We start from the raw sequence: 27,906 nt of genomic DNA, 5'->3' as shown, positions 1-27,906 counted from the left end.
TACAAATCAATATGTAAAAGATGACCAAATAGAAAAATGCACAAAGGACATGAGCAAGGAGTTCATAGAAAAGAAAACACAGTCAACAAGCTTCATGAAAAGATGCTCAATTTCACCTCTAATTAAAGATACAAATCAATATGTCAAGGTACCATTTTTAAATGGTGAGATTTGGGCAAAAAATATTTTTTTTTGGTCAGGAGATGGGAGAACACTCTCCCACACTGCTGTTAGGAATGTGAATAGATAAGATTTTTTAGAAAGGCAGTTTGGCAATAGGTGGAAAATGTAAAATGGTACTTAACCTTTGATGTAGCAATTCCATTTTCATTTCAAATATGTATCTTATATTTTTGCTCATCCCAGTGCCCAGAAGGCTTTTCCATTCTGTGTCCCAGAGCTTCTGGCAGGGAATAGAAAGGCAAGGGTTGAGCAAAGGAGACTGTTAGGATGGAATGGCTCAGGAGCCAGCTGACCACCCCCCTTCAGCTTCCTCCTGCCCCATTTGCTGACACTGAAATAACATTGATAAGAAACAATTGCCAGTCTTAATATAATAAAAAATGTAAAATGCAAAGTCAGCTGCTAGAGGTAACACAACAATGTAAATGAATTTTAGTTAGAGTATAACTGATAACCTGACACCTTTTTTCCCCCCTGTTTTGATCATTGGAGTGAGGAAGATATTTTTCTTTATCTTTGTAGCAAAGCATTTATTATGTTGTTATTGTTGTTTTTTAAACCAGAAAAGTACAAAGGAGGTAAAAAAGAATGAGTTATAATGTGCTTGTTTCAAAAAAAAAAAAAAGGAGAAGAGAAGGAAAGGAAGGAACAAACGAACGAAGGAAAGAAACCAAAAAAGAAAGAAAAGGAAATATATGTATAAGGTTAGAAAATTCAGATGGTAGGAAAAAAACACAAAAGGAAATTAAGAGCTCTCCCAGCCCCACCCTTAATATAGCCACTATTGTAATCATTCTTTTCAGGAAAAAGAAAATATATCCTCAAGTGTCTATATATTTTTTCTTTTTAATTGCTCATAGGGATCCTATACATAATCTTTGATTTTTTTTTTTGTTTAAAAATAGAGCCTTTTCATATGAGCACAAGAAACACCTACCTCATTCTTTTTAGAGCACCTACAGTATTCCATCCCATTAACATGTCATAATTATTTTAACTTCCCTTTTGTTGGGTGCTTTGGTTGTTTGCACATTTTTATTATTTGAACATTACTGCAGTGAGCATCTTTGTATATGTATCTTGACGAGCTTTTGTTAAGAAAATCTATAAAGTAATTTCTAGCAGTGGGATTGCCGAATCAAGGGTTTGTATGTTTTAGATCTTACTAGACACTGCCAAATTGCTTTCCAGAAAGTTTGCACCAATTTGCCTTTTTGTCAGCAAGTTACAAGAGTACTTGTTTACTTACACCTTTGCCAGGATGAGTGTGAAAACACATAAATGTTTTTCCTGTCTGTTAGGTAAAAAACTGTTATCTCCTTGACATTTTGATTTATATTTCTTTATGAGTGAGATTGAGCAGCTTTACCATCTTTTCAAATGTTTGTTGCCTTTTCCCCCTGCCTTAAACAGTGGGGGAAATATTTAGACACAGAAATGCAGGGGCCCAAAGTGGGGGCGGGGGATGGAAAGGGATAGGGGACACGGGCAGGAAAAAGAAAGTTCCATCGGACCAACCATACCTCTTCCTTCCTCTTTCTAGGGCCTACCTGTCTATCTTCAACTGTGCACAGACAGATAGAAGCTGTGAGCAGAGGTATTTCACGTCCTTCCAGACCAGAAAACGGAAACTCCTTTACGAGAATGTCTCTCCCTCCTGCTCTCCCCACCAGAGCTGGGAGTTACCACCCTAGGGGCCTTCAGCCTTTCCTTCCCCTTTCCCTTTCTTTTCATTCTTCCTCTCATTTCCTTTTTTCCCCCCTTTCTCCTTGAATGCCCTTGTTTTCCTCCCCTTTTTCCCATTCTTTATTTCCTAAGAACTCTTCTCTCTCTTCTTCCCCTGCTCACGCCTCTGCCCCTATCCACCTCCCTGTTTTGTTAAGTCCCTCTGTCCTTTGAATGGTTATATTATGAACTTGAAATTTAATTTGTAGATTGTTTCACTGTAGTTAATAAAGTTTTATGTACTTTTTTTCTGAAATGCTAGTGGTTGAATTGAAAGTTTTCTTTTTTGCCTCTCTCTAGACAAAAATAATAACACACGTTAAGTAACTTTTATTTGTAACCCGCTGTTGAAATGTCTTTGACCCATTAACGTTGATTTAAAAAAAAGAAAAAAGTTTCTTCTAACTTACTCTAAAGCTTTACATTTAAATGTTTAACAGACTAAGGCAGAATTTTAACTTAACATTTTATAGTTTTGATGCTGTCATCCTGTACTAAATCTCTTTGAAGGAGAAACACGTCATAGGATTGCGTATCTGTGCTAATATATTAATACAGTGCTTAAAATTACTTATTTGTTATAGTTGAGCAGTAAAGTTCCCAAGGAAGAAAAGGAAACTGTTCACTCATTCCCTTTCCCTTTGGCAGATTCCCTTATGCTGAGTTCACCACTTCTTAAGAGCAGACAGCTTCTTCATGATGACCTTGGTGAAGTAAACTCACGCCTTCGAGAACCCCGAGATCTCTTTGCTTTTTTCTCCAGCAGTGGGCCACTGCAGGCTCCAAGATGGCCAATAGAATGTGAGGTCATCAAAGAGAACATTCATCATATTGGTAATGTGACTTACGTGTCATGGTCTTGCCGTTCTGACAGACTATATTACAGTTTTAAGTTCTACATACCAAAGTACAAGACGGGACAGATTCACCGTCTGTTAGCTCACCCTTAAAATGTTTAAGCTCTGGGAAACTGGTATACACTCACCAAAGTCAAAAGTTACACTAATGCATAAACTAGAATGCTTCTGAGTTTATTGGAATGGGAGGATACCTTTCTAGAGGCCAAAATATATCAATACTTAAATCTGTTTTCTAGATTATTCCCATTTCAGTATGTTTGGTTGAGTTTTATAAAAGTTGTATTTTTACCAGCTTTGGTATAATTGATGAACACCATGTATATAATACCAGAATGTAGTTTTTACTGGTTTTTTTCCCACAGTTTTTATTGAGATATAATTGACATAAAACATCGTATTAGTTTAAGGTGTACAATATATATTGCAAAATGACTTTCACAGTAAGTCTAATTAACATCCATCAACTCACATGGTTACATTTTTTTCTTGTGATGAGAACTTTTAAGATTTACCCTCATAGCGACAGAAGAGTTTCCAACTAACTCTATCAACCAAATTTTAAAAAAATTTTTATTGGAGTATAGTTGATTTACAATGTTGTGTTAGTTTCAGGTGTACAGCAAAGTGAATCAGTTATACATATACATATATCCACTCTTTTTTTTTTAGATTCTTTTCCCATATAGGCCATTACAGAGTATTGAGTAGAGTCCCCTATGCTATACAGCAGGTCCTTATTAGTTACCTATTTTATGTATAATATGTGTGTATTATGTGTGTATATATCAATCCCAATCTCCCAATTTATCCCTTCCCCCACTTACCCTCTGGTAACCATAAGTTTGTTTTCTACATCCGTGACTCTACTTCTGTTTTGTAAATAAGTTCATTTCTACCCTTTTTTTTTTTTATATTCCACATATAAGCGATATCATATGATATTTGTCTTTCTGTGTCTGACTTCATTCAATATGGCGGTCCATCCATGTTGCTGCAAATGGCATTATTTTGTTCTTTTTTATGGCTGAGTAATATTCCATTGTATATATATACCACATCTTCTTTATCCATTCCTCTGTTGATGGACTTTAGGTTGCTTCCATGTCCTGGCTATTGTAAATAGTGCTGCAGTGAACATTGGGGTGCATGTATCATTTCAAATTAAGGTTTTCTCCAGGTATATGCCCAGGAGTGAGATTGCTGGGTCATATGGTAGTTCTATTGTTAAATTATAAGGAACCTCCATACTGTTCTCCATAGTGGCTGTACCAATTTACATTCCAGCAACAATGTAGGAGGGTTCCCTTTTCTGCACACCCTCTCTATATTGTTTGTAGATTTTTTGATGATGGCCATTCTGACTGGTGTGAGGTGATACCTCATTGTAGTTTTGATTTGCATTTCTCTAATGATTAGTGATGTTGAGCATCCTTTCATGTCTTTGTTGGCAATCTGTATATCTTCTTTAGAGAAATGTCTGTTTAGGTCTTCTGCCCATTTCTGGTTAGGGTTATTTGTTTTTTTGATATTGAGCTGCATAAGCTGCTTATAAATTTTGGAGATTAATCCTTTGTCAGTTGCTTCATTTGCAAATATTTTCTCCCATTCTGAGGGTTGTCTTTTCATCTTGTTTATGGTTTCCTTTCTGTGCAAAAGCTTTTAAGTTTCATTAGGTCCCATTTGTTTATTTTTGTTTTTATTTCCATTTCTGTAGGAGGTGGGTCAAAAAGGATCTTGCTCTGATTTATGTCATAGACTGTTCTGCCTATGTTTTCCTCCAAGAGTTTTATAGTGTCTGGCCTTACATTTAGGTCTTTAATCCATTTTGAGTTTATTTTTGGTATGGTGTTAGGAAGTGTTCTAATTTCATTCTTTTACATGTAGCTGTCCAGTTTTCCCAGCACCACTTATTGAAGAGGCTGTCTTTTCTCCACTGTATATTCTTGCCTCCTTTGTCAAAGATAAGGTGACCATATGTGCGTGGCTTTATCTCTGGGCTTTCTATCCTGTTCCATTGATCACTATTTCTGTTTTTGTGCCAGTACCATACTGTCTTGATTACTGTAGCTTTGTAGTATAGTCTGAAGTCAGGGAGCCTGATTCCTCCAGCTCTGTTTTTCTTTCTCAAGATTGCTTTGGCTCTTCAGGGTCTTTTGTGTTTCCATACAAATTGTGAAATTTTTTGTTCTAGTTCTGTGAAAAATGCCAGTGGTAGTTTGATAGGGATTGCATTGAATCTGTAGATTGCTTTGGGTAGTAGAGTCATTTTCACAATGTTGATTCTTCCAATCCAAGAACATGGTATATCTTTCCATCTGTTTGTATCATCTTTAATTCCTTTCATCAGTGTCTTATAGTTTTCTTCATACAGATCTTTTGTCTCCTTAGGCAGGTTTCTTCCTAGGTATTTTATTCTTTTCGTTGCAGTGGTAAATGGGAGTGTTTGCTTAATTTCTCTTTCAGACTTTTCATCATTAGTGTATAGGGATGCAAGAGATTTCTGTGCATTAATTTTGTATCCTACTACTTTACCAGATTCATCCATTAGCTCTAGTAGTTTTCTGGTAACATCTTTAGGATTCTCTATGTATAATATCATATCATCTGCAAATGGTGTCAACTTTACTTCTTCTTTTCCAATTTGGATTCCTTTTATTTCTTTTTCTTCTCTGATTGCTGTGGCTAAAACTTCCAAAACTATGTTGAATAATAGTGGTGAGAGTGGGCAACCTTGTCTTGTTCCTGATCTTAAAGGAGATGGTTTCAGTTTTTCACCATTGAGAATGATATTGGTTGTGGGTTTGTCATATATGGCCTTTATTATGTTGAGGTAAGTTCCCTCTATGCCTACTTTCTGGAGGATTTTTACCATAAATGGGTGTTGAATTTTGTCGAAAGCTTTTTCTGCATCTATTGAGATGATCATATGGTTTTTCTCCTTCAATTTGTTAATATGGTTTATCACATTGATTGATTTGCATATATTGAAGAATCCTTGCATTCCTGGGATAAACCCCACTTGATTATCGTATATGATCCTTTTAATGTGCTGTTGGATTCTGTTTGCTAGTATTTTGTTGAGGATTTTTGCATCTATGTTCATCAGTGATATTGGCCTGTAATTTTCTTTCTTTGTGACATCTTTGTCTGGTTTTGGTATCAGGGTGATGGTGGCCTTGTAGAATAAGTTGGGGAGTGTTCCTCCCTCTGCTATACTTCGGAAGAGGTTGAGAAGGATAGGTGTTAGCTCTTCTCTAAATGTTTGATAGAATTCACCTGTGAAGCCATCTGGTCCTGGGCTTTTGTTTGTTGGAAGATTTTTAATCACAGTCTCAATTTCAGTGCTTGTGATTGGTCTGTTTATATTTTCTATTTCTTCCTGGTTCAGTCTCAGAAGGTTGTGCTTTTCTAAGAATTTGTCCATTTCTTCCAGGTTGTCCATTTTATTGGCATATAGTTGCTTGTCGTAATCTCTCATGATCCTTTGCATTTCTGTTGTGTCAGTTGTTACTTCTCCTTTTTCATTTCTAATTTTATTGATTTGACCCTTCACCCGTTTTTTCTTGATGAGTCTGGCTAATGGTTTATCAATTTTGTTTATCTTCTCAAAGAACCAGCTTTTAGTTTTATTGATCTTTGCTATCGTTTCCTTCATTTCTTTTTCATTTATTTCTGATCTGAACTTTATGATTTCTTTCCTTCTTCTAACTTTGGGGGTTTTTTGTTCTTCTTTCTCTAATTGCTTTAGGTGTAAGATTAGGTTGTTTATTTGCGATGTTTCTTGTTTCTTGAGGTAGGATTGTATTGCTATAAACTTCCCTCTTAGAACTGCTTTTGCTGCATCCCATAGATTTTGGGTCTTCGTGTTTTCTTTGTCATTTGTTTCTAGGTATTTTTTGATTTCCTCTTTGATTTCTTCAGTAATCTCTTGGTTATTAAGTAGTGTATTGTTTAGCCTCCACGTGTTTGTATGTTTTACAGACTTTTTTCCTGTAATTGATATCTAGTCTCATAGCATTGTGGTTGGAAAAGATACTTGATACGATTTCAGTTTTCTTAAATTTACCTAGGCGTGATTTGTGACCCAAGATGTGATGTAGCCTGGAGAATGTTCCATGACCACTTGAGAAGAAAGTGTATTACGTTGTTTTTGGATAGAATGTCCTATAAATATCAATTAAGTCCATCTTGTTTAATGTATCATTTAAAGCTTGTGTTTCCTTATTTATTTTCATTTTGGATGATCTGTCCATTGGTGAAAGTGGGGTGTTAAAGTCCCCTACTATTATTGTGTTACTGTCGATTTCCCCTTTTATGGCTGTTAGCATTTGCCTTATGTATTGAGGTGCTCCTATGTTGGGTGCATAAATATTTACAATTGTTATATCTTATTCTTGGATTGATCCCTTGATCATTATGTAGTGTCTTTCTTTGTCTCTTGTACTAGTCTTTATTTTAAAGTCTATTTTGTCTGATATGAGAATTGCTACTCCAGCTTTCTTTTGATTTCCTTTTGCATGGAATATCTTTTACCATCCCCTCACTTTCAGTCTGTAAGTGTCCCTAGGTCTGAAGTGGGTCTCTTGTAGACAGCATATATACGGGTCTTGTTTTTGTATCCATTCAGCCAGTCTGTGTCTTTTGGTGGGAGAATTTAATCCATTTACATTTAAGGTAATTATCAATATGTATGTTCCCATTACCATTTTCTTAATTGTTTTGGGTTTGTTATTGTAGGTCTTTTCCTTCTCTTGTGTTTCCTGCCTAGAGAAGTTCCTTTAGCATTTGTTGTAAAGCTGGTTTGGTGGTGCTGAATTCTCTTAGCTTTTGCTTGTCTGTAAAGGTTTTAATTTCTCTGTCAAATCTGAATGAGATCCCTGCTGGGTGGAGTAATCTTGGTTGTTGGTTTTTCCCTTTCATCACTTTAAATATGTCCTGCCACTCCCTTCTGGCTTGCAGAGTTTCTGCTGAAAAATCAGCTGTTAACCTTATGGGGATTCCCTTGTGTGTTATTTGTTGTTTTTCCCTTGCTGCTTTTAATATGTTTTCTTTATATTTAATTTTTGACAGTTTGATTAATATGTGTCTTGGCATGTTTCTCCTTGGATTTATCCTGTATGGGACTCTCTCCACTTCCTGGACTTGATTGACTATTTCCTTTCCCATATTAGGGAAGTTTTCAACTATAACTCTTCAAATATTTTCTCAGTCCCTTTCTTTTTCTCTTCTTCTTCTGGGAACCCTATCATTCGAATGTTGGTGCATTTAATGTTGTCCCAGAGGTCTCTAAGACTGTCCTCAATTCTTTTCATTCTTTTTTCTTTATTCTGCTCTGCAGTAGTTATTTCCACTATTTTATCCTCCAGGTCACTTATCCGTTCTTCTGCCTCAGTTATTCTGCTATTGATTCCTTCTAGGGAATTTTAATTTTATTTATTGTGTTGTTCATCATTGTTTGTTTGCTCTTTAATTCTTCTAGGTCCTTGTTAAACGTTTCTTGTATTTTCTCCATTGTATTTCCAAGATTTTGGATCATCTTTACTATCATTAATCTGTATTCTTTTTCAGGTAGGCTGCCTATTTCCTCTTCATTTGTTTGGTCTGGTGGGTTTTTACCTTGCTTCTTCATCAGCTCTGTGTTTTTCTGCCTTCTCATTTTGCTTAACTTACTGTGTTTCGGGTCTCCTTTTTGCAGGCTGCAGTTTCGTAGTTCCCGTTGTTTTTGGTGTCTGCCCCCAGTGGCTAAGGTTGGTTCAGTGGGTTGTGTAGGCTTCCTGGTGGAGGGGACTGGTGCCTGTGTTCTGGTGGATGAGGCTGGGTCTTGTATTTCTAGTGGGCAGGACTGCGTCCGGTGGTGTGTTTTGAGGTGTCTGTGACCTTATTATGATTTTAGGCAGCCTCTCTGCTAATGGGTGGGGTTGTATTCCTGTCTTGCTAGTTGTTTGGCATAGGGTGTCCAGCACTGTAGCTTGCTGGTTGTTGAGTGGAGCTGGGTCTTAGCGTTGAGATGGAGATCTCTGGGAGAGCTTTCACCATTTGATATTACATGGAGCTGGGAGGTCTCTGGTGGACCAATATCCTGAACTTGGCTCTCCCACCTCAGGGGCACAGGCCTGGCACGCGGCCGGAGCACCAAGACCCTCTCAGCCACACGGCTTTTGGGAAGTCTGAGGTCTTCTGCCAGCCTTCAGTAGGTGTTCTCTAGGAGCTGTTCCACAGGTAGACGTATTTCTGATGTATTTGTGGGGAGGAAGGTGATCTCCACGTCTTACTTCTCCACCATCTTGAAGGTCTCCCCACTAAGGTACTTTTTAAAACATAAACCACTCCTTTGAGGAAAGAAGTTGGTTTTCATTGACCCAGTATGTAATTTTCTTTGTTCACTTGCTTAATTTCTTCTAATCACTCTCAGACACAGTGACCCACTACAGTGAAAGTCAGGAAACCTGGTTCCGTCTGCCCCTTGCTGATCATGAGTCACTGGGGAAAGTGCTAGACCTCTCTGAGCTGACGATTTATTTTCCCTCCCAACTCTGGAACTCCACACTCCAGAGGCCCTCCTTTCGACGTGCTGCCTCTCCCCTCCTGCGCAGGTCCTAAGAAGAAAGCATTTTTTAAAAAATTTTATTGAGGGAGGGAGGGAGATGCAAGAGGGAAGAGATATGGCAACATATGTATATGTGTAACTGATTCACTTTGTTGTAAAGCAGAAGCTAGCACACCATTGTAAAGCAATTATACTTCAATAAAGATGTTTAAAAAAAAAAAAAATTAAAAAAAAAAAATTTTTATTGAAATTTAATTGATTTATAAGGTCATGTTTCAAGTGTATAGCACAGTGATTCAGTTATATATATATATGCATATATATATATATATGTATATATATATATTCTTTTTCAGATTCTCAGAAACGTTTACTATTTTTTAATCATATTTTGAGTTGATTGGAGTTTTTTGTGGGAATGGTGGAGACATTTTTTTATGACATTGTTGGCCATATCTTTGAGTTTTTGATGCAAGTACAATCTTTAGCATTCATTTTATGAAGGATTTTCAGAAGTGGGGACTTTTATGATTGCTGGAACACTCATGTCTCTGCTTAAGACTGCTGATAAACAACTGGGTGTTTCTTATTTTCTCACTTTCCTCTTACAATATTCATTCATTGTATATTCATTAAGCATCTACCATATGCTTAGTATAGTTCTTGGTGTTAGAAATATAGTGATGAGCAAATGGAGACACTCAGAGCTCACAGACCTGTGAGGAAGTTAAAGATAGAACCAGGCAATTGCATAGCACTTGGTCCCTCTGGGAACACTTAACCCCAACCTGGAAGTTCAGTGAGGGTTTCCAAGAGAAGTTGACACGGAAGCTGAAATCTGAAGGATGAGTTAAAAGTGATCCAATTGAAAGGATCAAAGCAAAGTATTCCAGTTAGAGGAAACAGAAAAAGAACAAGACATGTTTGGGTAACCATGGAGCCTTCAACATGAAAGAAAAGAGATGAAGCTGAAGATACAAGGATTGGCTCAGTGTCTTAACTGGGGACAGAACTGCCCTTAGGGTGTTTGGAAATTATCGGGGGGCACATTTTGAGTTGGCACAATAGCTGAGAAGTCTTAAGGTCATCTGTCCCTACCCTGTAGAAGTGGGGTTTTTTTGGGTTTTTTGTTTGTTTGTTTGGCTGTGTTGGGGCTTCATTGCTGTGTGTGGGCTTTCTCTAGTTGCGGTGAGTGGGGGGCTACTCTTTGTTGTGGTGTGAGGGCTTCTCATTGCAGTGGCTTCTCTTGTTGCGGATCATGGGCTCTAGGTGTGTGGGCTTCAGTAGTTACGGCTCACGGACTCTAGAGTGCAGGCTCAGTATTTGTGGCGCACAGGCTTAGTTGCTCCACAGCATGTGGGATCTTCCTGGACCAGGGTTCAAACCCGTGTCCTCTGCACTGGCAGGCGGATTCTTAACCACTGCGCCACCAGGGAAGCCCCAGGGACAAATTTTGAAGAGTTGATGCAACAACTATATTGACCTTTCTGCCTTATTTTTAGGTATTCTATTTAAAGTTTATACTTCTGGGACTTCCCTGGCGGTCCAGTGGTTAAGACTTCACCTTCCAATGCTGGGGGTGTGGATTCGATCCCTGGTCGGAGAGCTAAGATCCCACGTGCCTAGCGGCAAAAAAACATAAAACAGAAGCAATATTGTAGCAAATTCAATAAAGACTTTTAAAATGGTCCACATCAAAAAAATTTTAAAAAATAAAAAATAAAGTTTATACTTCTGTTGTATATGCTTTTTGTTAAAAATTTCTCCATAGTCTTTATAGAAAGAAGCAAGACATAATTAATTTACAAACACACTGGAAACTTAGGGTGGGAATTTGGTTTGATTCAACCATACTAGCCATTTGAATAATCATTATTATGATTTCATGTCTATGTTTTATATTAATATAGAGGAACTGAAATCATTTCTATGATTTCAGTTCTAATAAAGTGCCTTTGGTATTATTTCTTATTTTGTACTTTTTAATGTCTTCTTTCAGAGTGGGTTCCACCTCAACCAGAATATTTCTATCAACCTACAGGAAATGAAAAGGTACCAGAAATTGTAGGAGAAGAAAAAGGCACAGTTGTCTATCAGTTAGATTCAGGTATTGTCATCACACTGAACAGTGAGTGAGTGATCATGGCCAAATTACAATAAACATATTTTCTATAATAAAAGTGATTTTTAAAAATTCATATTTTAGTGATAAAGAAACTGTCTTTTCCAGACCAACCTGAGTGGGAGCCCTGAAATTCATGACCAATCAGTTTTAAATTTTCAATCATTTTTTTTAAATGTTAGTATGTTTTCTTAATAGTTCTGAGTCCATTTTATAGCTTCTTCCTTGTTATTCCCCTTCCTGAAAATCAGATGTTGGATCTTTGGGGAATTTGCTCTTCTTTTCTCCACCTCCTGAACCGTAGTGAGTACTTTGTAGTATGTGCATATGACTGTCATTTACTCTGTGGTTTCCTGCATTAATTTGCAGGCATCCTAGTGGTAGAATTCCTGTCTTTTATAAAAATGTGCAGGACACTGTACCCAACAACAAAATACACATTCTTTTCAAGGGCACATGGTAAATTCCCCAGGATATACCATATACTAGGTTGTAAAGCGAGCCTTAATACATTTAAAAGGATTGAAGTCATACAAAATATATTCTCTGATCACAGCAAAATTAAATTAGAAATCAACAACAGAATGAAATCTGGGAAATCTACAAATATTTGCAAATTGAACAACACATTTCTAAGTAACCCATGGGTTAAAGAAATCATAAGAAGAGTTCAAAAATATTTTGAACTGAGTGAAAATAAAACAACATATCAAAATTTATGAGATGCAGCCAAAGCACTGCAAGGTAAATTTATGGCTTTAAATGCCTGTATTTAAAAGGAAGAAAGATCTCAAATCAATTACATAAGCTTCCACCTTAATAAATTAGAAAAATAAGAGCAAACTACGTCCAAAGTGAGCAGAAGGAAGGAAATACTAAAGATAAAAACAGAAATCAGTGAAATAGAAAATCAAACCAAAAGTTGGTCCTTCGGAAACATTAACAAAATTGACAGAACTTTAGCCAGATCAACCAAGAAAAAAGAAGAGGAGACACAAATTATAGAAATCAGGAATGCAAGGGGACACAAGCATCAACAGAAATCAAAACAATTACAGAAATCAAAAATCAAAACAGAAATCAGAACAATTACAAGGTAATGCTATTAACGACTTTATGTCAGCAAATTAAACAACATAGATGAACAGGAGAAATTGCTAGAAAAACGTATCAAAACTGACTCAGGAAGAAATAAAAAGTCTGAATAATTCAGATTATGACAAAGATATTGAATTAGTAATTTAAAATCTTCCTGCAAAGAAATCCCTGGGCCAGATGGCTTAACAGGATTTGTTTGAATTGTACCAAACATTTAAAGATGAAATAGCACGAATGCTTCAAAACTTTGAAAACAGAGGAGGAGGAAACATTTCCCAGCTCTTCTTATGAAGCCGGTATTCAAAGCCAGACAAAGACATCGCAAGAAAACTATAGATTAGTGGTCCTCATGAATATAAATGCAAAAATCCTCAACCAAATACCAGCAAACCAAATTCAACAGCATATGGAAAGGATTATATACCATGACCAAGGGAGATTTGTTCCGGGAATCCAAGGGTGGTTCAACATAAGAAAATTGATGTGACATACCACATTAATAGAACAAAGGGAAAAAAAAAACACACAGTCATCTCAATCAATGCAGAAAAAGCATTTGACAAAATCAGACCTTTCATGATAAGAACATTCTGAAAACTAGAAATAGGAGAGAATCTCCTCCGTTTAATAAAGGATATTTATGGAAAGGATGAATCAACTTCAGACCCACTGAAATAGCTATAACAGCAATATAGACAATAACAAGTGCTGGGGAGGATGTGAAACAGATGGTAATAGTAACCTTTAAGGCAGAAGAGATATATCATGTTAAAGAGAAGTAAGCTAATAGATAGTAATGATCAGAAAAGAAATCTATTTTATTGGAGGAGGAACATGTACCAAGTGTAATTAGTAGAAATGGGATGTGTTAAGTTAGTGAAATCAGGGGAGGTTTTTACAGAAAAAAAACAGTAATAGGAAGGAGGGACTGCAATGTGTTTACATTCCTACGACTAGAAAAATAAAATGAGCCAATTTTAGCAGAGAGGACCCATCTGAGATGTGGTTACACATGCTCTGCTCCCAGTTGCCTTCATTTTGAGCTCTCGTTATTATTTTGACAAAAGCTAGTGAGGTGGAAAAGGTGAGGCAACTCATAGTCTACCTAGCTCCACCTTATGGAATGTCTGAGGAGGAGCTTGGGAGACTTTAAACTCAGATCATAAGTCAGTAGACTTGGGTTATAAATAGTAGGGGATGTACTGCTCCTGCAACCTCAAGAAATTCTTGGATATTATAAGCCTGTTTCACCTCTCGTTGACTTTGCTGCAGTCATTTTCAATAAACCAGATGACCATGAATCGCCACCGCTTCATCTCTTCTATCCAGACGTATTTCTACAAAGGAGGAAACCCTGGGGTTGAGAGCTCATTCTCCTGATATGGCAGCTTTTGTGAATTGTCCTTATTGTCCTGTTACTACACGTTTGTGGCAGCTGTCTTGATCTTCTTGTCCTTTGGATTCATCAAGGAGAGTTGAGCCCACACTGTCGGAGGAATGAAGAAACAGAAAACTGAGAAGATGGGGCTCCGGGGAGAATCTGGGAGTTTGTTAGCTTAGGAGACCTAGAGCAACCACTTGCTGTAAGGATATTGAGGGGAAAATAAGAAAGAGGTTTTGTTATTGAAAAATGTTACTGTGGGCTATGAGTTGGATCATTTTTAAGTTACCTTAAAGACTAAAGAAAATATTGAAATTCCTATATTAATGACATCTGGTTGCCGATCTGTACTTTGTGGTTCCATGAAGAGATCGAATAACATGGGTCCCCAGCTCTTAAATGGATTACTTGTACTCCTGCTGCTGCTTCTGTTTTTACTTCCTCTGTGCTTTCACTCCTTTTTATGCTCGCTTTCTCCTTTGCTTTCATTTATTATCCAAATATTTATTCTCTAAGTCTCCACAGTGGCAAGGTTGCGTATAGAAGCAAAAGTCATCATAATGTGAATATACTTACTAATGAACTGACTACTTATAAAATCAGACCCCATACATGTTTCTATTTGTTTAATTCTCTTATCTATCCTGCCCGATGGTCAGCATCTTTGTTGGTATCAGTCACTTGTTGATGGTGGATATTGTTAACATCTGACAACATAATGCAAGTACAGTAAAAAATTAATTGCAAAGTGAAATTATCCTGGGACTTCCCTGGTGGCGCATTAGTTAAGACTCCGTGCTCCCAATGCAGGGGGCCTGAGTTCGATCCCCGGTCAGGGAACTAGATCCCACATGCATGCCGCAACTGAGAGTTCGCATGCCACAACTAAGGAGCCTGTGTGCCTCAACTATGGAGCCAGTGAGCCACAACTAAGGAGCCCACAAGCTGCAACTAAGGAATCCGCCTGCCACAACTAAGACCCAGTGCAACCAAATAAATAAATAAATATTTTTAAAAGTGAAATTATCCTTACAAGAGATGCAGGATTGTATGAAGTTGATGAATGTTAAAGAATTGCTTGCATCACTGCAAAGCCATTGACAACTGAGAATCTAGAAATTTTTTATCAGTTAACAGTTAAAGAGAAAATCAACAAAAGATGACAAAATAGATTCTGGACACAACTGATAAGAACAGTGTGGTACAAAGAGAGTCCTTAGGAGAACCGTAAGGCCTAAAAGAGTTTTGCAAAAGTAACTGCAAAAAATCAAAGGTGTCACATGGCATTCTCATTGAATTTGTCTGAAAAATTGTAAGCCCACCCAAAAAAAAAAAAAAATTAACAATTGATTCTTTGTTATTCCAAGGATTAGAAAGAGGTTGTGATTATAATCTAAATTTTCCTAAATAAAATAATATAAATTGTGTAATGTTTTTTGTTTTAGCTTCATGTTAAAGAAAAAATTTCAATCATAACCTTTTCTTTTCACTAATTACTATGATATTTTGTTTCCCCTCTTAGACAAATTGCACTCGTGCCAGTTCTTCTCAAACTTCTATTTTTGTTATATTTAAATCTGGAATGATATACCAAAAAATGACACGGAGTGTACTTTATTTTCTCTCTTTTTTTTTTCCCCTTTATCTTCTTTTTAAATTAATAAATAGGTGCTATTTGGCTTTTTGTTTGTTCTTGTAGAATAAGATTGCTAATGTTTTCCGGTGCTCCACTTAGAATGTAATTTTTTGCCAACATCCTTTTAAATTAGAGTTTAAATGGGTATAAGCAGTATTTGAGTTGCCAAGGGTAACCAGGTAGCAAAAGGAAGTCCTCTAAACTACTTAAAGGTCTTCAAAGAAATACATTTTTAAAAATTAAAAGTCTCAGCAAGGACAATTGAAAATTTAAATACTCAATTGTTCTTAAGCTAGAATAGTGCTGAACACAGAGGGGCTCAATTAATATTTGCTGGATAGATGGATTCTGAGTGAAACTTGGACTGAATATGTCTGTCTCATCTGCAGTGCCCTCCGAAGATTCCTATTTCACCAGTTCCAGAGTGGGAGGCAAACGAGGGATTATCAAGGAACCGGCAGTCACGTTGCAAGGACCAGAAGATAATACTCTGCTGTTTGAATCAAGGTTTGAGAGTGGGAACCTGCAGAAAGCTGTTAGAGTGTGAGTAACAAAGAGGAATTTCCCAAAGGGATGATGACTGAAGTGACTGAGAGGTGTCTTCAGGAATCATGTTAGGGATCAGGAGTGTTTTTGTGGAAGAGAAAAGTGACGAGAGGTAATTGTGAGGACGATGAAGAAGAATGGAATAATTGTGACTCATACTTCTCAGAATGAAAATTTATCTAAATTATTTTTTCTACTTCTAAAAGAAATTAGTGCGCGTTTGAAATTTGCATTGTTGACCTGAAATAAACAGACTGTCAGATATATCTCCAGCAAAGATGTGTTTATTCAGGATTGGCAGAGAACTGCATTTCAGGGTCTGCAACCACGGAGGGGCCACATGCAAGTCCCACACTACAGGAGAGGGAGAACACTTTCACTGAGAGAAGAAGGAAGTTGGGAGGGCTCCAGTAAACAAAGGGTCCGTGGCTTTTCATTGGCTGAGTCCTTGCAAGGAAGGAAAAAGAGTCTTTTTTCTTCCTGTTGGGCTCTGCCATCATTGCAGGACATGAGAGCTCCCTCTTCTGGTCTCCCAACTCTATTTAATTGGGTTTCTGGTTATTACTTTTTTACAGTCTCAATAAAAATACCATAAAAGTTGCAGTTCTATAATCATACCTCCTGGATGCAGCAACTGTTTATAGTTTGGTGTATATACATTAATTTTCTCTCTCTCTCTCTCTATAATATGTAATATACACAAATTATATATTTTTAAAAATAGGAAAGTGGTATACATACTGTTTTACATGTTGCTTTTTTCCACTTAATAAATTTTAAATGTTTTTCTATGGCAATATCACAGATGTTCATATTGTCCTATTGTATGGACACTCCATACCTTATTTACCTTGTCCCCAACTGATGGGAAATTAAGATGTTTACAGGGCTTCCCTGGTGGCGCAGTGGTTGAGAATCTGCCTGCCAGTGCAGGGGACACGGGTTCGAGCCCTGGTCTGGGAGGATCCCACATGCCGCGGAGCAACTAGGCCCGTGAGCCACAATTGCTGAGCCTGCGCGTCTGGAGCCTGTGCTCCGCAACATGAGAGGCCGCGATAACGAGAGGCCCGCGCACCGCGATGAAGAGTGGCCCCCACTTGCCGCAACTAGAGAAAGCCCTCGCACAGAAACGAAGACCCAACACAGCCAAAAATAAATAAATAAATAAACCCAAAGTTAAAAAAAGAAAAAAATTTATAAGATGTTTACAATATTTTGGTTAACGAATTAATACCCTTATGCATTTTCTTTTTGGCCAGACCGTGCAGCTTGCGGGATCTTAGCTCCCCGACCAGGGATCGAACCCATGCCCCCTGCAGTGGAAGTGCAGAGTCCTAACCACTGGACCACCAGGGAATTCCCTGCATTTATATTTTTAAGTATTTATGGTTTTATGAGATAAACTCTAGAAATAAAATTGTTGGTTCAGGGTTTGATCACTTCAGTACTGCTAGTTTTTGCCCATTTGCCCTCCCAATGTGATTTAGTCCCCATCAACAGTGTGTGAGAGTGCCTGGTTCCCAGCACTGGAATGATGGTGAGATGGAGGGGAAAGGGCATATCCTATTTTAATTTGTACTTCATTAATTATGCATGTGGGTGAATATCTTTCCATGCTTTTTGGCATTTGTATTTTGTCTTCTGCAAGTTCAACAAGGTGAAAGCATTCCAGAGATGCCCCCTCATCTTCAAATAAGTGAGGATCAGATATAAAAATAGCACAGAGGGCTTACAGGTCTCCTCTACAGTGATGATGTCCAGGATGTAGCTAACAGCCAACATGGGGCTCTGGCTTCACTACTGTTCGGTGTGTTAAAGAGAAATGTGTTGAAGTGGTTAGAAACTGCTATTGGATACTCTCAAAAGATACCAAGAAGCTCACAGTGCTCCCAGAAATGCTGTGCAGCAGTGTAAGTTTTGAGATTCTTCCTGTCCCACTCCGAATAAACTTTCTTTTCCCAAGTTCCTGCTAGCCTAATATGTGAGTTGGAAAACTAGGGAAATAAGAAAATAAATGTGTGATGTAGCAGGCTTTTCTGTTGTAATAAGATCTGTTTTTACCAGAGGGAAACAATGTTTGTTTTTTGAGGGGCGTGTGGAGTTATAGAGATATTCTTCTGTGTTCTCTATTACAGAAACACCTATGAGTATGAACTCACCTTGCGAACTGACCTCTACACGAATAAGCACACTCAGTGGTTTTATTTTCGTGTTCAGAACACCCGAAAAGATGTCACCTATCGCTTCACCATCGTCAACCTCCTGAAACCCAAGAGCCTTTATACTATAGGGATGAAGCCACTCATGTATTCCCAATTGGATGCCAACGCCCACAGCATTGGCTGGAGGAGAGAAGGAGATGAAATCAGGTACTATAGGAGCAACACGGATGATGGGCAGCAGCCCTTTTACTGTCTCACATGGACCATTCAGTTTCCACATGACCAGGACACTTGCTTCTTTGCACACTTCTACCCATATACGTACACTGACTTGCAACGCTTCCTCCTGTCAGTGGCAAACAGCCCCGTCCAATCTCAGTTCTGCAAACTCCGAACTTTATGCAGGAGCCTTGCAGGAAACACCGTCTACCTGCTCACCATCACCAACCCAGCCCGGACCCCTCAAGAGGCAGCTGCAAAGAAAGCTGTGGTCTTGACTGCCAGAGTGCACCCTGGGGAAAGTAATGGCTCCTGGATTATGAAAGGCTTTTTGGACTTCATCCTTAGCAACTCCCCAGATGCCCAGCTCCTCAGAGATATCTTTATCTTCAAAGTGGTTCCCATGTTAAATCCAGACGGAGTGATCGTGGGGAATTATCGGTGTTCATTGGCTGGAAGGGACTTGAACAGGCATTATAAAACTATTCTGAAGGAGTCTTTCCCTTGCATCTGGCACACCAGGAACATGATCAAGAGGTGAGGCCTTTATCTGTTGGTCTTACTCTGAATGCTGTCAGCACTGTCTGATGGCATGAGATCTCTTCTCATGGCATAGGAATCGGGTATAGCTTTGTGGACAGTCTTCAACGTTCTCTTTGCAGCCACTTGGGTTTGTTCATTTTCAAACTTTAAATCATGTCTTATCTTTGGGTTGAAACTGAACATGCGAGATTTCAGCTAGAAGCATTTCACTTATAAGTGAAATGATTGAATGGAAAAGGTCAAAAGTCAAGGAGTTCATAGGTCTTCATGATGAGACTTGTGTAACAGTAATAATAATAGTAGTACCTAACAATTAGTCAGTGCTTATGTACGACAGGCAGTATTACACATGACCCATTTAATCTTCACATTCACCCTGTGAGGTAGGCACGATCAATATCCCCATCTTGTATATGATGAGGAAATTAAGGCCCAGAAAGTTTAAGAAACTTGCCCAAAGTCATAGAGCTAGTTCTCTGGTTGCAGAGTCTGAATGCCTTATTACCATCTTATATTGCCTCTTATGAAGAAAGAATTATAATGGGACTTCCCTGGTGGCTCAGTGGTTGGGAGTCCGCCTGCCAATGCAGGGGACACGGGTTCGAGCCCTGGTCCGGGAAGATCCCACATGCGTGGGGCAACTAAGCCTGTGAGCCACAACTACTGAGCCTGCGCTCTAGAGCCCGTGAGCTGCAACTACTGAAGCCCACGCGCCTAGAGCCCGTGCTCCGCAACAAGAGAAGCCACTGCAGTGAGAAGCTGGATCACCGCAACAAAGAGTAGCCCCCGCTCGCCACAACTAGAAAAGCCCACGTGCAGCAACAAAGACCCAACGCAGCCAAAAATAAATAAATAAATTTATTAAAAAAAAAAAAAAAGAAAGAATAATAAATCAATCTGCATTTTCCAAGCATATATAAAAGCAGTTGAAGCCTATGATAGAATAGCACCCGCCTTAAAGGAGCTTCCATTTCGCTGGGCATGAAACTGCAGCAGTTGTGAATATGTGAACGCACGCACCTTCTCACCATATCTGTGTGAATGGCTGAGAGTAGTGTTGGGTTGGTAGGCAGAATGGCTAAGAGCATATATTGGAGTCAGGCAGGGCTGGGTTTGAGACCTGGTTTTACTACTGGCTGGTTCTGTGACCATGGAAGTGATTTAACCTCTCTGCGCTTCAGCTTTCTTATCTGTAGAATGGGGATAATAATACCTGTGCTGGGTGGTTACTGTGAGGATTCAATGAGATAATCCATGTAATCTATTTAGCACAGTACCCTGCACATTGTAAATGTGGGGCATTATTGTTACCTCCATCATCATCATGGAGAAGGTGTTTGGAGGACTGAATAGGTGTCCTGGTAATCAGGAAACAAAGAAGAGCTGAGTCTTAAAGGAACTAGCCCTGGAATGTCAGAAACCAAGGCTTTCTTTGGTTCTTTCCCCTCTCTACCTCTCTCTCTCTTTCCACAGTTCTGCACCAGAGTGGGCTTTCCTTTAGTAGATTTTCTCCTCTTTCTTGTCAGCTTATGCAAGGCCTACCCATCTCCCCTTTCCACATCCCCTTTTCCATCAAGTTCCTCTGGCTGGCAGAGGCAAGGAGTGCTGGTGACATGTTCCCAGCAGGGGCTGAGGTTGGGCATAGGATCCTTTGAAGGTCATCAGGGGCTGAAATTTTCTTAGGAGGGAAAGTATCAACAGACATCCTTAAGGAAGAGACTCCAAAGGATCCTTGATCATGCCCTGTATATCCACTGAGTTCTTTGTTTGCCTCCCCCACCCCCAACAGACTTCTTGAAGAAAGGGAGGTTCTCTTGTATTGTGATTTCCACGGCCACAGCCGTAAGAGTAATATCTTCCTGTACGGCTGTAATAACAACGATCGCAAGTTCTGGCTTCACGAGCGAGTCTTTCCTTTAATGTTAAGCAAAAATGCACCAGATAAGGTAAGCATGTAAGGTAATTTTCTGTCCATTGACTAAGGGGGAAGGATAACTCATTGCTTCCTATATGCAGTGTTTGATTTACCACTTTTATCTCTCCATTATCTTGGGTAAATCCCAGCTACCTGGACTTCAAGAATTTAGAAACGTGTGGCTTTAAGAATTACTCTGTGTCCGATGAAAAGATAAGTAAAATGTAGTATATCCACACAATGGAATGTTATTTGGCAGTAAGAAGAATTAAGTACTGGTATGCTAGGACACGGATGAACCTTGAAAACATTATGCTAAGTAAAAGAAGCTAGACACAAAAGGCCACATATTATATGATTCCATTCTATGAAATGTTCAGAAGAGGCAAATCTATAGAGACAGAAAGTGGTTTAATGATTGCCTAGGGCTGGTGGGGGGAGGATGGCATGGGGAGTGACTGCTAATGAGGGGTACTGGGTTTCTTTTCGGGGTGATGAAAATGTTCTAAACTTAGGTTGTGGTAATGGTCGCACAACTCTGTGAATATCTTTAAATCACTGAATTGTGTGCTTTAAATGTGTGAATTTTATGGTATGTGAATTATATCTCAATAAAAATGATTTTTTTAATTGCTCTGGGCACAAGTTCAAACTCTTAGTAGGTAGAATTCTCTATCATCTTTCATCCTGTGTTTGGCAGTGGAAGAAGGGACTGAAGGACAAATGCTAATATTGCTAATAGCAAAATGCTAATATTATATGAGCCTCCACAGAAACGTTTATGTAATACAAGATCACAAATAACTGCAAGATATTAAAGAGCTAATAAAAACAACTTAAAAGTCTTTAATAGTTGGCTGAGTAACAGCTCTGTGACAGTTGTATCTGCATTGATTTAGAAGCTGGTTTTCAACATCATAAATAGATTCACAAAATGTAACTGTCATTGGAAAGAAGAAATTAGGTTGGATTCAGAAAAGTATTTAAATGACAGTGTAAATCTTCTCACATAAAGATATAGGACAAATATTTTGTCTCTGCTACTCTTATCTGTAAAAACAAAGAAGAAAGAAAAAGGAAGCTTTTTTTCCTTCTGCCCTTTATTCCTCCCTCCCTTCTTTCGTTTCTTTTTCCTTTTCTTTTTTCAATCTTCCTGTTTTTTCCAGGGATCTCTTTTCTTCAAACGAAATCCCATCTGGAACCTAGCGTTTAAAACAATGAAAAGCAGCGCTGCGCTAGTTGAAGTGGGCAGAGGGCTCAGCACCCTGCCGTCCTGTGCCCTCCTCAGTCCTTGCAGCAGGAGCGCCCTGGGGCTCCTCGGTAGAACCTCTGGATTTCAGAGAGCACAATTCCGAAATCACTGGTAGTGAGACGCCTTCCAACTCTAAAGCATTTTCAGCAGGACAGGATAGGTTGGGATAGTTGTGAAGTATATGTTTACAAACTCCAAGTGAGGAAAGAGAATTGGGGTGGTCATGAAAGACAGTAGAGGATATTGAACTCCAAGCCAGAAACGTTAGTGTTAAGGAGCAGGAGAGTTCTAGGCAGAGATTGTAGGGGTGAGGCATACACAAATCATAGATAGAGGATAAATCCAACTAGATCCAAAGGTTCAAGTTGGGGAGGGGTAGAAAATAAATCTTAGAAAGGCTGGCTAGTGCCTTGAATGCTAAAGTAAGCCAGCATTCCCAAACAGGCCTTCAGGGAAACCTAGTCCTGCAATATGTCCCTGGGGAAGGTGGAGAAGGAAAGGAAGGGTTCATGGGCAATGAAAATCAGAATATACTCTCTCCCCTTTGGAGGGTCACCGTTCACAACAACATATTAAATGCTCTGAGAAGTCCTGCAGAGGAGGCCTGTTTAGTCTTGTTAAACCTTCTTCTCCCTGACCAACAGAACTCATTTTTTCCTGTTACATCTATTAACATCTCTTAGAATTAGTATTTTATGGAACATACGTTAGGAAGTAATATATAGAACCCAAGGGAACCATTTTTTTAATTCATATTAGTGAATTTTAGACATCTTAACGTTTGCCAGTTTATAATTAACAGAGGGCTTGGATTTCTCTTTAGTTCTCTTTCCATAGTTGTAATTTTAAAGTCCAAAAGTGCAAAGAAGGAACAGGACGAGTCGTGATGTGGCGGATGGGAATCCTAAACAGCTATACCATGGAGTCTACCTTTGGTGGGTCCACCCTGGGTAAGCTCTCTTTTGTATATCATAAGCCAGCATGGCAAGGGGACGCCAAGCAAAGCACTGGGGAGATGAAATCTCCTTGAATGTTGGGGAAATAATTGACCTAGAAGATTTTCTTGTCTGTGCCTTAATGTTAAATTTGAGAACCCAAAATATGAGTGTGAAATGTAATACCTGATGGGGCAGTATAGCATAGTGGTTGCTCAGGCCCTGGAAATCAGGCAGGTCTGGGTTTGAATTTCCGTTTACTGGCAATAATAATAGTCCCTGCATTACAGGCACTACTTAGTGAGGTAGTGCATGTAAAACACTTGACATAGTGCCTACCACAGAGTAAAGCCTCAGTAACTGTAGCCATCGTGACTGTAAACTTGTTCATTGTCAAAGATTCTCCTGAATCAAACTAAAACTAGAAGGAGAGAGACCCTGTCCAGAAGCGTAATATTCTAGAATCATAGGTGGTGTTTCTAACGAGATATTCATAAATTAGATTTGCATTTGCTCATTAAGATTTAATAAGAAGTGTTATGGATTTTTTCCGCAGGCAATAAAAGAGACACTCACTTTACCCCTGAGGATCTAAAATCCCTGGGTTATCATGTCTGTGACACCCTTCTGGATTTCTGTGATCCTGACAGAACCAAGGTAAAAATGGGGTTTCAAGAAATATGGGGATGTTACTGTGATCGTTTTCACATGGGTCCGAAGTCAGCCCAGTGGGATTACAGGCAATCTTTATTTTCCTCTTAATATTTTTCTGAAGTCTTTCTAATCAAAGAAAATAAGAAAGCCCCCAGCCTGCAGTCTCAGCAAATGATAAGACCTCATACTTCCCCAAGCACAGAGGCCATGGTGCCAGCTCCCCTTCAGCACACCTCTCCCTCACTTCTAGGCTTAGCTGTGGCAGCACCAATTCTTACTTCCCTTCCTCCTATTTCAGAAAATCAGGTGTCCTTTCTCTTCTCCAAAACTACCCCTGTCCTTCAAGCACTTGCCAACCTCCCCTGTGGCCTCCCTGAGGTCTTGCCTCAGTTACCTCCTCTCTTTTCTGTGCCCTCAGATTTTTCCTTTCACAAACAAAGGCTTCCTTTAGCCTTGTTGCTCCAGGAGATTATTTCTATTTCCCATCACCACTCGCCTTCTTAAAAGGGAGCCTGTACTCACGGTCTCTAACTCGTTTCTCATACCCCCTCTGAAATGTCGGCCCTGGGAACACATGACATGCACCACTCTGGATGCAACTGTTCAATTAAAAAGTACTTAAAAGACACTTTGACCTCAACAAAGGGCCTGTTAAATCAGATTTGCCATAGGCCAAATTCTGAACAACCCCATTCTAACTTTCCCTACCTTGCTACTCAAAAAAATAAAATAAATCTGACCTTTGCATTGTTCAAGAAGTTTATTATTGGCTTTAGCCAGGGAAAAATGACTAAAGCAGTGTTCACTGATATTCTGCCCTAAAAATGCTTCTGTCTGTTCCTACAGCTCATGTAACTTATTGTTAACATGTCCTTAGTAGCAGAGGTTACAGCTTACTCATCTTTATGTCCCCAGCAATAAATAAAGTGCCTTTCAGCGTATACTTAGTAAATATCTGATGAATAACTAAATGAATAATCAAAAATAGTTCTTTTTTTCACTTCCATAGTTCATGCAGTGTCTAGCAGAGCTTAAAGAGCTCTTACAACAGGAGATCCATAAGAAATTCAAAGAACTTGGACAAGATATGGATTTAGAAGGAAGCTGGAGTGACATCTCTTTGTCTGACATTGAATCCAGGTAACAAACTTCATTTCAAAGAAAAACCATAGGGGTTCTTTTTTTTTTTTTTTTAATTGTCTTGCCTGCTCTGTTGTTTTGTTGGTTTTGAACCTCAGGTGCAAAATATTGAATAAATCACGGCACACTTGAATGCACTTCATTCCTTCAACAACTATGTATTGAGTGCCTGATCTTTGACAGCCTCTTTTCTAGGCTCTAGAAAGGGTTAGAGAGATGGGCAGGCAGTTTGTGTAGGGCCTCGTAGGCAATTGTGAAGCCTTTGTCTTTTACTTCAAGGGAGATGGAAAGCCTTTGGAAGGTTTTAAGTACACAAGTATCGTGACCTGACTTAGGTTTTACTGGGGCTGCTATGTGGAAAAGAGATTGTAAAGAGGAAAGGTCTAAGCAGGACACTCATTAGGAGGCTCTTGCAATAATACAGAAGAAGGGTGATGGTGCTTAGGGGTGTAGCATGTTTGGGGGTGTGGGAATTGGTTGGATTCTAGATATATTTTGAAGTTTCAAACATTAAGATTTGCTTATGGATTGGATATCGGGCATGAGAGAAAGAGAGAATGACTCTATAATTGGTTGGATGGAGTTGCCTTTAACTGAGCTGGGGAAGATGAAGTGGGTGGAGAAGGTTAGGGGGGTGATGAAGATCAGGAATCTAGTGTTGGGCATGTTCAGTTTGAGATGTCTAGTAGATGTCTAAATGGAGATATGGAATAAGCAGTTGGATATATGAGTCTGGAGTTCAGTGTAGAGAGGTCTGATGGAGAGAGTCATCATGGATAGATGATATTTAAACCTTAGGTGTGGCAGATATCCCAAGGGAGTAAGTACAGGTAGAGTAGAGAAGAGGTCTGAGTCTGAGCTGGGTACCATAGCTATAAGTGGTTAAAGAGACAGTGAGGAGCCAGCGGATAAGACTAGGAAGGGACCAGCAAGGCCAAAAGAAAACCAGGAGAGTGATTCTTTTAAAGTAAATCAGATCGTGTCATTCCTCTGTTTAAAACACCTCAGTGGCTCCACCACTTCACTCAGATACAAAGTCAAGGACCCTACAGTGGCCTACAAGGCTATAGGATCTAGCCATCTGCTACCTCTGTGACCTCCACCCTCACCCTCTCACACACTGCTACAGCTACACTGGCCTCCCCTCTCTACCTCAGACTTGTCAGGCCCTCTCCTACCTCAGGGCCCTTGCACTGGCAGTTCCAACTGCTCTCTCCAGATATTCACAATGCTAATTCCTTCACCGCCTTCAAGTCTTTGCTTAAACGTCAGCTTTTTCAGTGTGGCCTACCCTCATTACTCTAATATTGCAACTTGCTCCCCTGCCTTCACCCTCCTGCCATTCCTCATCCCCTTTACATGCTCTGCTTTTTTCCATAGCATTTTACCACCTTCTGTATCATTTGTCATTCTATATCACTTATGTCTTTGTTGTGTCTATTATTTATTGCCTGTCTCCCCCTACTAGGATGTACGTTCCACAAGGTCAGAGATCTTTGTTTTGTTCATCTCTGTATCTCATTTACTTAGAACAGTACCTGCACATAGGGAGAGCTCAATAAATATTTGTTGAATTCATTTAGTATGTAGGATCTCGGGCCCACTCTAATAGTCTCCACAGCTATTTTAGGAAGCCCCCAGGTAGGGGGTGGTTATTTCACAGGTGTGCCAGAACACCTCCTACTCGAGCTTACTGCCCCAGCTGTCCTCAGTCAGAAGGTTTCTGGGCAGGGCATGGCGGCCTTCTGCTAGAGACTGCACTGTAGTCTGTGGTAGAAAGTGGGAAGGAGATGGCTCGCCCACCCACTCTACGTAGCACATTGATTCTGGGTCCTAAAGTAGTTCTGCTGGCTGAGTCTCCCAAATGTCTCTTTAGGAACCTTAAACCAGACCATCAGCCCAGGTAGGGTGTCCCATTCACCACGTCGCCTCTTCCACTCTCCCAGAATCCTTTGCTTAACTCTCCAGGACCACTGCATCAAACCCTCTTCACTTTCAGCCTCAAAAACAAAATGCCCCCTGCCTATCAAGTCATACATATAGGGCCCAGGGGGACCAACTCAGAAGCATCCTGACTGCATTCTGACAGGCTCAGCAGGGATACTCTGAGGCATTTAGTTAAGAATTATTGAAACCAATCTGCCAACCTCTGCACCAGCCCCCATGGGGCTCCTCCTATCCATTCACACGATTACACAGAAAAGCAGACTGTGTGTGCAAGCCCAGTTTGAGTTTGCTCTGTTTGTGTGCACATACATGATTTTCGACATCTTCTGGGGCATACTGCATCTAATGCTTTTTATCCCATTTGTTAAAGTTTTCTGTTACCTCCGAAAGGGACTTCAGAGGCTATTATCTAGTGACCTCAAAGGCTACTCCTCAGACTGGAAAAGCCTTGTGAGAACAGGGAGTTGGGAATTAGATCAGAGAAGAGAGGGCTTTCTTCCCGCTGCTTTGCTGTGGGACTCCTCATTGTGCACTGATGGGAGGGAGGGGGGCATGAACAGAATGAAAGTGCTGAGCAAAAGAATGGTTTGAAATGCTGTCTTTTCCCAGGAGATTTGAGTTTTGTGCCTAAGACATTTTTTTATATATGGAGGACGTGTCATAGAGCGCTGCTTTCAGTTCTAGCCAACCACATCCCAGGAAAGGGGAAAATATAATGTGACACAGAAGCAAAGGACATGATGAAGGAAGAAAGGATGGATTATCTGTGTCTTCATTCCTCCTAGCCTTTGAAGAAAAGGGGAGGGGACAGTTTGTGGGGAGGACTTTAGATCAATCTAGATGTGCATCCAAAATTTTTAAGGGGGAATGGGGGTGATAAAAGTAATACTCCTAGTCTCTGACCTACAGATTCTTTGTTATTAAATATATCTATTTGCATATTCAACACATTTTTGAAGAGTACCTAGTCAGATCCTTGCTCTCTGAACTGGTAGTGGCTAGACAGGTATGAACGAGACAAAGCCCCTGCTTTCAAACAAA

At 39.4% G+C, this 27,906-nt stretch overlaps 1 protein-coding gene across 4 annotated transcripts in view; it reads left to right on the top strand.

The window, feature by feature from the left end:
• Nucleotides 1-27,906, top strand: part of AGBL2 (AGBL carboxypeptidase 2) — a 38,142-nt gene that overhangs the window by 3,070 nt on the left and 7,166 nt on the right. For 3 of the 4 annotated variants that reach the window (XM_061203323.1, XM_061203322.1, XM_061203325.1), the window contains 9 exons: nucleotides 1,727-1,780; nucleotides 2,557-2,742; nucleotides 11,315-11,422; nucleotides 15,942-16,095; nucleotides 18,234-19,016; nucleotides 20,812-20,968; nucleotides 23,013-23,139; nucleotides 23,681-23,781; nucleotides 24,788-24,918. In XM_061203323.1, the coding sequence (XP_061059306.1) occupies nucleotides 1,727-1,780; nucleotides 2,557-2,742; nucleotides 11,315-11,422; nucleotides 15,942-16,095; nucleotides 18,234-19,016; nucleotides 20,812-20,968; nucleotides 23,013-23,139; nucleotides 23,681-23,781; nucleotides 24,788-24,918 (1,801 nt within the window). The remainder of the gene's footprint in view (nucleotides 1-1,726; nucleotides 1,781-2,556; nucleotides 2,743-11,314; nucleotides 11,423-15,941; nucleotides 16,096-18,233; nucleotides 19,017-20,811; nucleotides 20,969-23,012; nucleotides 23,140-23,680; nucleotides 23,782-24,787; nucleotides 24,919-27,906) is intronic. The other variant, XM_061203324.1, reaches the window with a different exon arrangement.

This window comes from Eubalaena glacialis, chromosome 10 (genome assembly GCF_028564815.1).
Source record: "Eubalaena glacialis isolate mEubGla1 chromosome 10, mEubGla1.1.hap2.+ XY, whole genome shotgun sequence".
NCBI lineage: Eukaryota > Metazoa > Chordata > Mammalia > Artiodactyla > Balaenidae > Eubalaena > Eubalaena glacialis.
This window is presented reverse-complemented; position numbering and strand designations above follow the sequence as displayed.